General features: G+C 66.1%; 2 protein-coding genes across 2 annotated transcripts; one reads left to right on the top strand and one right to left on the bottom strand.

Moving 5' to 3' along the window:
• The first annotated feature begins 30 nt into the window (after positions 1–30).
• Positions 31–2,470, top strand: EIF3G (eukaryotic translation initiation factor 3 subunit G). Its single transcript, XM_050914407.1, is given in 11 exon segments — positions 31–127; positions 374–421; positions 424–465; positions 561–649; positions 891–950; positions 1,190–1,294; positions 1,403–1,592; positions 1,693–1,800; positions 1,968–2,104; positions 2,193–2,299; positions 2,381–2,470. Coding segments are annotated over 11 exon segments (999 nt in total). The 3' UTR covers positions 2,397–2,470.
• Positions 2,471–2,750: 280 nt separating this feature from the next.
• On the bottom strand, positions 2,751–9,356 carry LOC127028707 (uncharacterized). Its single transcript, XM_050914406.1, is given in 14 exon segments — positions 2,751–3,967; positions 4,274–4,395; positions 4,828–5,157; positions 5,360–5,482; positions 5,485–5,724; positions 5,821–5,899; positions 5,992–6,115; positions 6,206–6,313; positions 6,409–6,485; positions 7,811–7,981; positions 8,087–8,137; positions 8,466–8,567; positions 8,722–8,892; positions 9,339–9,356. Coding segments are annotated over 14 exon segments (2,814 nt in total). The 3' UTR covers positions 2,751–2,869.
• Between the last annotated feature and the right edge of the window lie 287 nt (positions 9,357–9,643).

Genomic DNA, 9,643 nt, shown 5'->3' with positions numbered 1-9,643 from the left:
TCCTCCGAGGCCGATCCTTGCGAGCAGAGCATGCCTGACCTGGGACAAGGAGCAGGAACCCTTCTCACCGTCCTTGCTCCACCCGTTTCAGGAACTGAGGAAGCCCAGGGGCTTGGAGCGGCTGAGAGTTTTTGGCCCTTTGGCTTTTTTCGGTGCTCGGGGGAGAAAGCAGGGCACCTCCTCCCTGCGGGGAGAGGCTGCGTTGGGGCGCGGGGCTCCTGCCCCCTCTGCCAGGCTCCCCCACCCAGGCGAGGGGGTGGCTCTCCCCAGGCGAGGGGGGTGGCTCTCCCGAAGCAAGGGGGTGACTCTCCCCAGGCAAGGGGGGTAGCTCTCCCCAAGCGAGGGGGTGACTCTCCCCCTTCTTTTCCCACAGACAAATGCATCACCAGCGAGCTGCTGAAGGACATCCCCCTGCCCGGGGTGCTGGGGGCAGCCTGAGCGCTGAGGCCGAGCTGCTGAAGGGAGGTGAGAGCTGGGCGAGAGGCCGGGGCGGGGGGCTGTTTTCCTACCACTTCCCCCCCCACACACCCCCCATCGTACACTGTTCCCCCTCCCCGCAGGCCCGCTCCCTTCCCCAAAAGAACTTATCAATGGGAACATCAAAACCATCACGGAGTATCGCGAGGAGGAGGATGGGCGTAAGGTGAAGGTGAGCAGCGCGCCCCGGGCTGCCATTTTGGCTTCTCCCCTCCCAGAGCCCTCGGTTCTGTGCCGGCGTGGGGGCCGATCCCTGCCTGCGCGGCCGGGCAGCCACACGTCGGCAGGGACGTCTCGTCGGAGCCCCGTTTCGACTCCGCCGCTTCGGGCAGCCCCAAACTTGGCCCGTGTGGGGCGGAGGCGCGTCTGCCGTCCTTCCCCTCGCGTTGATCGGTTCTTTTGCCCCTTTACAGATCATCCGCACCTTCCGCATCGAAACCAGGAAGGCCTCCAAGGCGGTGGCCCGTCGGAAGGTGAGATTCTCCTGCGGGAAGGGAGAGGGAAGGAGGGAAATCCATGCTCCAGCAGGAACTGCTTCGTCTCCCAGCCCTCCGCTTCTGTCCGTTCCTTCTCAATCTCCCAACGATCCCTTGGTGGGGAACATTTCCCTTCCTGCTGGCTGCTCCTGCGCTGCATTCAGTGATTGCTCGGGGATGTGCCGTGCGAGTAGGTCCCCCCTTTTCCCCCTGCCTCTCCCCGTTTTCTCCCCCAGAACTGGAAAAAATTCGGCAACTCGGAATTCGACGCCCCCGGACCGAACGTGGCCACCACCACCGTCAGCGATGACGTCTTCATGACCTTTATCACCAGCAAGGAGGTGAGTCGGGCACGGCGGGAGCTCGCGGGCCGGCGGGGAGCCCCTGGTGAGGCCGTGTCCGGGTGCGTGACGGATCCCTTGGGATTCAGGAATCTCCCTGTCCCCCAGGACCTGAACTGCCAGGAGGAGGAGGATCCCATGAACAAGCTGAAGGGGCAGAAGATCGTCTCCTGCCGTATCTGCAAGGGTGACCACTGGACTACCCGCTGTCCCTACAAGGACACCTTGGGGCCGATGCAGAAGGAGTTGGCCGAGCAGTTGGGGCTGTCCACAGGCGAGAAGGAGAAGCTGCCCGGAGGTACGGCACCCCTTTATCCTGACCTGGGGGGGCACAGGGCGGGGTCCCTGCCTGCCTGCAGGCAACCTCACCTCCTGCCTGTCGCCTTTCCTGCCCTCAGAGCCGGAGCCGGTGCAGGCTCAGCAGAGCAAGACGGGCAAATACGTCCCCCCGAGCCTGCGAGACGGAGCCAGCCGCCGCGGAGAGTCCATGCAGCCCAACCGCAGGGGTAAGACAAAGCCCGTCCTCGGGGCGGCGGCGACCTCCCCGCTCGCCCCACGCCTCGGCCGCGCCTGAAGCCAGGCCTCCGCGGCGCCGTATACGGCGGGCGCCGGTTCTGGCCGCAGTCCCGCCGGCGGCTTTGACCTTCTTTATCCTTCCCCCCCACTCCCTCAGCCGATGACAACGCCACCATCCGTGTCACCAACCTGTCCGAGGACACGCGTGAGACTGATCTCCAGGAGCTGTTCCGGCCCTTCGGCTCCATCTCTAGGATCTATTTAGCCAAGGACAAGACCACCGGGCAGTCCAAGGTGGGCACAGAGGGATTTCCCCCTTCCGGGGGGCTGAGGAGGAGACCCCCTCGCTTTCTCTCACCCTCTCGCTTTCCTCCCACCCCAGGGTTTTGCCTTCATCAGCTTCCACCGCCGGGAGGACGCGGCCCGAGCTATTGCCGGTGTCTCCGGCTTTGGGTACGACCACCTGATCCTCAACGTGGAATGGGCCAAGTAAGTGCCGGGGGTGGGCGCGCGCCGGGGGTCCGCATGCGGTCTCCCCTCTCCTTACCGCGCTCTCTTCCTCCTCCGCAGACCCTCCACCAACTGAATCCGGTGCCGCGCCGGCTCCCGGCGAGAGTGGGGTCGGCTCTTCTAAATAAAAGACGCACCGTCTGGTATGCACCAAGGCGTCGATCTGAGCTGCGGGGTGGGGGGGTTCACCGGGCAGGGAGCAGCCCCATCCCTGTCACCGTGCCGTCCCTGTCACCGTGCCGTCCCTGTCACCGACTCGCTCCCACCCCAGGCACACGGCGAGGCTGGCAGCGCCCAAGCCAGCGACGCGGGGAAGGGCACGGCGCCGACATTCCTTGTTTTTTAGGCTCATCCCCAGCTTTTTAGCTAGGAAAAAGGGGGATCCCCACCAAAAAAAGGCGCCACACGAGACCACGCGTGCGGTTTCGGCTTTAATCCCGCTATTCCCACGTTACTGCCCCCCTTTCCGGGAGGGAAACGCGTGCCCAAGGGCCACGCTGAGCCCCGTACCGGCTGCGCCAGCCACCTTGGGCCACCCCGGGGGGGCTCCTAGGCTACCGGCCGCAGCTCCACGCGCTCAGCCCGCTCCTCGACGGCAGCGCCGGTGCCGCAGGCGGCACCGCAGCAGCTCTGCATGCTGTCGGCCAGGGCGGCGTAGAGCAGCGGCTGCAGGCAGATGTTGAGGTTAACGAGGATCTTGCAGACCTGAGCGGTGGCGTGGATGGCTCTGGAAACGGCACAGTCCTCCGTGCCCGGTCGCAGCAGGCGACGCCACAGGTTAAGGTTACGAAAAACGTGGTAGGGCAGGTAGGAAAAAGCGTAAAGAGTCACTCCCGCCCCCACTAGCATTCCCACTTTCCGCTTTTCCACTCGGCTGAGGTGAGGATTACGGAAAACGGTACGGATAATGGCGGCGTAGCAGAAGGCGGTGAGCAGGAAGGGCAGCCCGCAGCCCAGCCCGGCCAGCAGCAAGCTGTAGGGATAAAAACCCCACAGCCGCTGCGGGGTCGCGCTCCCCAAACACTCAATCGCACCCTCCGCTTCTTGCAGCTCCGAAAAAAAAAAAGCGGGTGCCGAGAGCACCCCGGCCGACACCCAAACGACCGCGCTCAGCGCCTTGGCGTGGCGTGGCTGCAGCCGCCCGTGGACCCGTAGCGGGTAAACGATGCCGAGGTAACGGTTGAGGCTGATGCAGGTGACGAAGAAGATGCCGCCGTAGAGGTTGCAGTTGAAAAGGAAACGTTCCAACTTGCAGAGCGCCGGGCCGTAGCGCCAGTCCTTGGGCGGGTAGTAATACGCCGCCAGAAACGGCAGCGAGAGGGAGTAGAGCATCCCGCTGACGGCTAGGTGGAAGGAGTAGATGATGCCGCTGTGCCAGGAACGCTCGCGGGTGGCAAAACGGTAGACGGCCAAGCCGTTACCCACCAACGCCGGCGGGAATTGCGCCACTAACACCGGCCACAGCGATTCCTGGAAGCTGCTGAAGTTACCGCAGTGCCCGAGGTGGGCGGCCATCTCGGGGGGGGGATTCCTCCCGGGGTTGTGTGTCTGTCTGCTCCCCTCCAGCCCCCTCCTCTTTTTGGTGGTTGCAGGCAGGGGCGCAGGTTTAGGTTGCAGGCAGCGAAGAGGCAGAGCACGGCCACGAGGCTAGGTTGCAGGCAGCGAAGAGGCAGAGCACGGCCACGAGGCTAGGTTGCAGGCAGCGAAGAGGCAGAGCGCGGCCGTGAGGCGTGGCTGCCGGCAAACCGCCGCGTGGGGAAACGGTGAGGGTTGGTGAACCCCGGCTGCCTCGCTCCGGGGACCGAGGAGGCTTTGTGGTCCCACGTTGGGGACAGAATGCGTCCCCTCGTCTGTCTGTCTGTCCTTCCTTCCCCCGCCCCCTTGCCCGGCTCCCAGGGTTGCAGGCAGGGGGTCTGCGCTTCTGCCTGCAGCCCCGCCGCTCGCCCCACTCACCCCGTCCGCCTCGGGGTCCGCGTTGGCCTCTCTCCTGTGTCCCCCCCCTCCTCGGTGGCGGTCACGGGGCCACCGCAGGATCAGGGCCTGCCCCCCGTTTTGGGGATGGCGTGGGCAAGAAGCTGGCAGGGGAGGGGGTTGCAGGCAGGGAAGAGCACTTCCTCTTCTGAAGGGCAGCGCCCAGACAGAGTCTGGCAGCTGCCTGCCTTCTGCCCCGGCTACAAACTGGGAAGGAGCTGCGCATGCTTGCCTCCTTCCTGCCGGGGCAGGCAGGGGCTTGCCTGCTCTGCCTCACCACATCGGGGCCGCACAAAAACGGGCAGCCTGGGTGGGAAGGTGGGGGGGGGGATGCCGTTACGGCTCAGGGGACCCCCGCTTCCCCCCTGCCTCCCCCCCCCAAACCCCGCACAGCCACGGGCAGAGATGCCGAGCACTGTATTGCACAGGAGGAGGAATGGGGCTGGGGGGGGGGGGAATGTCCCGTTTCCTCCTCCCCCTCACAGTCTCGGCGCGTGGCCGGCGGCTGGTGCCTCAGCGCTTCCTCTTCTTGGCACAGCCGGGCCGCCGAAAAATCGTCTTCCCCTTTGTCAGCAGCTTCCCTCGTGCCTTTGGCTTTGAGGTGGCACGGCCGCAGCCGCGACCGGTCCCCTCCCGGGCTGGGTGCTCGGTTCCTCGGTGCGGTTTTCGTCCGGCCACCCCCTGCCTAGCCTCACCGCGGTGCTGCGCATCCCTCGGCGCCGAGTCTTCCTTCCGCCGCTTCCCCGGCGCCGTGGGGCGAGGGCTGGGGGTGGCAGGATGCTCTGGGCGGCTGTGCCGTCGTCGTTTCCGTAGCGGGGCAGCACCCGAGGAGCTTCGCTTCCTCTTGGTGCGGTCGGGGAAGAGATCTTGGGGGAGAGGGGGGGGGGAAACAAAAAAAAAAGGGGGGGTTCAGCGAAAAAGGGGTGCCGGGGCGCAGCGTTGGGGCTGCCGGGTGTGTCAGTGCGTTTACTTTGAACCGAGATCACGGAGAGCTCAAGGTTTTTGCATCATCAGCCACTACCGGCAGGAGAGGACGGAGGGGCTCAGTCCCGGCCCCTCCAGACTCACCTTTGTCCGGCTCCTCGCCCACCTCCTGCCGGTAATACTCGGCATCGCTCTCCTCCGACTCCTCGGCCGCATCCTGCTGCTCCGGCGCACCGGGATCCTCGGCGTCGCTGTCGCCATCTTGCTGCCGTTTCCTCCGGATCCCCGCCAAGCTCTTCTCCCTGCGGTGCCACCATCGGTGTCAACCTCTGCCGGACTCCGCCGCTGCCGGACTCTGCCGCTGCCGCGCTGCCCTCACCTGTGAGCCTCACGCTGCCGCCGCTTCCGCTCCACGTCTGCCTCCTGCTTCTGCCGCCGCTCCGCCTTCAGCCGCAGCTTCGCCTCCTTCCGCGCCAGGATCTCCTTCACCTCCGCCTCCATTTTGTGGACTTAAACACGGCGAGAAGCAGGTGAGACGCCCCGGCTCTAGCTCCCGTGCCGGCGGCTTACCGAGGGCGACCGGCGCGGTGTTTTGTGGCACTTACTGAAGCCGTGGTAGAGCACGTTGCCCTGCGCCAAGCCCTCCTCCACCTTGATGAGCTGCAGAGTCATGCGGGGTCCGATCTACGGGAAGCGGGGAGGATGCGGAGAGCCCCGGTCAGGCTCGATGGCATCCCCGGGGCGACGGCAACCGCGGCGTCACCGCCGGCACGGACCTCGGTGAGGCGCACGGCGCTCTGCTGGGCTTTCATGTTGCCTCGGCCGGCGTACGCCTGCGGCAGCTCCAGGACGTTGTGGGTCCCGTCCTGCTCGGCCTCGCTCTCTGACAGGTTTACGTCCCTGCCGAGAGACGGGAACGCGTTTGGGGCCGGGCCGGGCCGGGCCGCGGCTCGGGGACCCTTGTCCCCCCCTCGGTGCCCCCCCACGCACTTCACCAGCAGCTCGCTGATGTCTTCCAGGCGACTCATGTTGGGGAACTTCTCCTGCAGCAGCTTCTTCAGGCCTTTGCTCACGCCCACGGGCACGACCTTCACGCTGCTGCGAGGAGGAGGAGGAGGAGGAAGAGGTTGGCGGTGGGACGCGGGGCGCAGTGGATGTCCCCCCCCTCCCCAAATCAGGGGTGTGACACTCACTAATGCCGGAAATCGAGGAGCTGCGTCTCCGTGTCGTAGCTGACGAGCAAACATCTCTTGATGCTGTTGAGGTTGACCTGTGGGAGGAGGAGAGAGGGGAGAGACGAAGAGAGAGGAGAAGAGGGGAGGAGAAAGGAAGGGAAGGGAGGAGAGAAGAAGGGAAAGGAAGGGAAGGGGAAGGGAAGGGGAAGGGAAGGGAGCAGAGGAGAAGGGAAGGGAAGAGAAGGGAGCAGAGGAGAAGGGAAGGGAAGAGAAGAGGAAGAGAAGGGAGGAGAGGAGAAGGGAAGAGAAGGGAAGGGAGGAGAGGAGAAGGGAAGGGAAGAGAAGAAGAGAAGGGAAGGGAAGAGAAGAAGAGAAGGGAAGGGAAGAGAGGAGAAGGGAAGAGAAGAGGAAGAGAAGGGAGGAGAGGAGAAGGGAAGAGAAGGGAAGGGAAGGGAGGAGAGGAGAAGGGAAGGGAAGAGAGGAGAAGGGAAGGGAGAAGAAGGGAAGGGAAGAGAAGGGAGGAGAGGAGAAGAGAGAGGAGATTTCAGTCGGACAACACTCGTCTGGTCCAACTGCCTGCCCAACTCGGGGCTGCCCAAAACCTAAAGCATGTTGTTAAGGGCACCGTCCAAAGCCCCCGAGAGGCCTGGGGCATCGACCGCCTCTCGAGGAAGCCCGTTCCAGGCTCTGACCACCCTCTGGGTAAAGAAATGCCTCCTCGCGTCCAGTCTCAACCTCCCCTGGGGCGGCTTTGAGCCTTTCCCACGCGTCCTATCCCTGGATTCCAGGCAGGAGAGCTCGGCACCTCCCTCTCCACGTCCCCTCCTCGGGAAAGAGCAGAGCGCGATGAGATCAACCCTCAGCCTCCTCCTCTCCAAACCAGACAAACCCAAAGTCCTGGGAGGACGTTCCAGCCCCGGCACCGGCTTGGTTGCCTTCCTCTGGATGCGTTCGAGGACCTTCGCAGCCTTCTGCGGCGGTGGGGCCCGGCGCGGCGCCCACCACTCCTCGCCGGGCTGCTTCGGCTGTGTTTGGTGCCCGCCCCGGGGCTGCGGTTTGCCCTCGCTGCTGTCACCCAGCACCCCCAGATCCCTTTCGCAGGGCACCTCACCACCCGCTCCTCTCCCAATTTAGACTCGTGCCCGGCGTTCCGCCATCCTAAGCGCAGAATCCGCCATTTGGATTTGTGAAGTTTCATCCCGGGAATCATTGCCCAATGCTCCCGTCTCTCCGGATCCCTCTGCCAGGCTTTTTGTCCCTCAGGAGAGCCAACGGCACCTCCCAGTTTGCTATTCAACGCCCGCATCCAGATCCTCGAGAAAATATATTGAACCGGCCCTAAAATTGAACCCTGAGGAGGTGGGATGGGGGCCGAGCCGCCCCCCCAGCAATGTGGGGACAGCCCCCCAAGCTCGCTTACCCTGTGGACGTTGATGGAGGGGAACATGTTCTGGAACATGCTGGCCATCAGTTTGATCTGAATCTGCTGGAGACCGAAATTGCTGAGGACCAGCAGCGGGTGGTGGGTGAACTGCTGCTCGTGCATGCGGTGCCGTTTGAGGGACGAGACCACGTCCTTGATCAGCGAGTACTGGAGAACACGCCGCCGCCGAGGAGGAGGATGAGGAGGGGGTGAGACGCTGCCCCTCGCGCCGGCGAGGAAGACGGGAGGAGTTAGGGGGGATGATGCACTCACCTGCATCACTTTGAACGTCAGTGTCGGGCCGCCGGGCAGCCGGAAAAGTTTCTGGGGGAGGGGAGGGGGAAAAGAAGCGGTGCTCAGCGCCGGGGGAAGCCGCCGGCGGTGCCGGTGCCGATACCGACCCCCCCCCCAAGCCCCGGCGCAGACGCATCAGTGCGTTTACTTTGGATGGAATCACAGCGTGAGCTCAAGAGGGGTTTTGTCATCATCTGCATCTGCGAGGGGGGTGGAAAACCCTCCCTGTCCGCCCCCCCGCCAAAAAAAAGGTGCCGGCACCCCGTGTGAGGTGGCGAGGGGGAGCACAGCCACTGCCGAGGGGCTCCCCGAACCCCGGGAGCCCTGCGGAGGTCGGGGCGGGGATCGCGCTACTCACAAAATTGATGCTGGAGGACGATTTACTGAAGACCAAGAAATGCGTCACCCCCAGGGGCCCGGCCACGGCCACGAAATCCTTCAGGGAGTTGTTCTTCCGTACCTGCGGCAGAGAGCGGCCGAGCCTTCGGAATCCCCCCGCCACGCCAAACCGCTTCCCGGCTGCCAGGCCTCCGCTTTAGCCAGGGGCCGGGGCAGGATCCGGCCGCTCCCCAGGCAGAGGAGGACTCGTGTCGTTCCCCGTCCCCGGAGCTCACCTTGAGAGCTCTGGCGGTGTAGGGCTCCATCACCTTCCGCACGTCGGCGACGAGCTGCCGCACGTTCTTGCCGACGCGGCCGCGGTGGAAGACGAAGGAGTGGGGGACGGTGCCGAATTCCTGCTGGGCGTTTTGCAGCGCCGCCGCCCGCTCCTTCTTCTGGTTCTTGCTCTACGGGGACGGGGACGGTGAGGGCCGGGGGTGGGCAGCCCACGGCGGGGAGAGGGGCAGCATCCCCTCCCCGGGAGGGCCTCAGCCCCCGGGACAACCAAGCCCCCCCATCCCCTCCCCGTCCCCCCCGGGAGGGCCCGAGCCCCGGGACAACCAAGCCCCGCCATCCCCTGCCCCGGGAGGGCCCGAGCCCCGGGACAACCAAGCCCCGCCATCCCCTGCCCCGGGAGGGCCCGAGCCCCGGGACAACCAAGCCCCCCATCCCCTCCGGCCCCCGCCCCGGGAGGGCCCGAGCCCCGGTGATGGGGTGGGGGGGGGGAACCAGGCCGCTGCTGCGCTCCAGGGCTGCCCCGACTCCCGCTTCCCCCGTCCCCCGTGTCCCCAGCCGAGGCCCGGCCCGCTCCCGCCCGCCCCGCCGTGTCCCGGTTCCCCCCCCCGGCCCGTACTTTGCTCGGCCGCCCCATCCCGCCGCCGCCGCCGCCGCCGCCGCCGCCACCATGCGGCCACGGCCACTTCCGGCGCGTCCCCTCCCGCGCCCTCCGGCTACTTCCGTTGCGTCACTTCCGTCTGGTCCCTGCCCGGCGCGTTCCGTGCCGCCGCCTCGCGTTCCGCCCGCCGTTGCCGTGGTTCCGCGGCCTGTCCGGCCCTCCCCCCCCCCCCCCCCCCCCCCTTACACCCCCGGTCCCGCCGCTCCCCCCGGCCCGGTCCCGCAGCACCGCGGGGACCTCCCCCCTGACCCGGCCCGGCCGTC

This window comes from Gymnogyps californianus, unplaced genomic scaffold, assembly GCF_018139145.2.
Source record: "Gymnogyps californianus isolate 813 unplaced genomic scaffold, ASM1813914v2 HiC_scaffold_40, whole genome shotgun sequence".
NCBI classification, from domain to species: Eukaryota; Metazoa; Chordata; class Aves; order Accipitriformes; family Cathartidae; genus Gymnogyps; species Gymnogyps californianus.
This window is presented reverse-complemented; position numbering and strand designations above follow the sequence as displayed.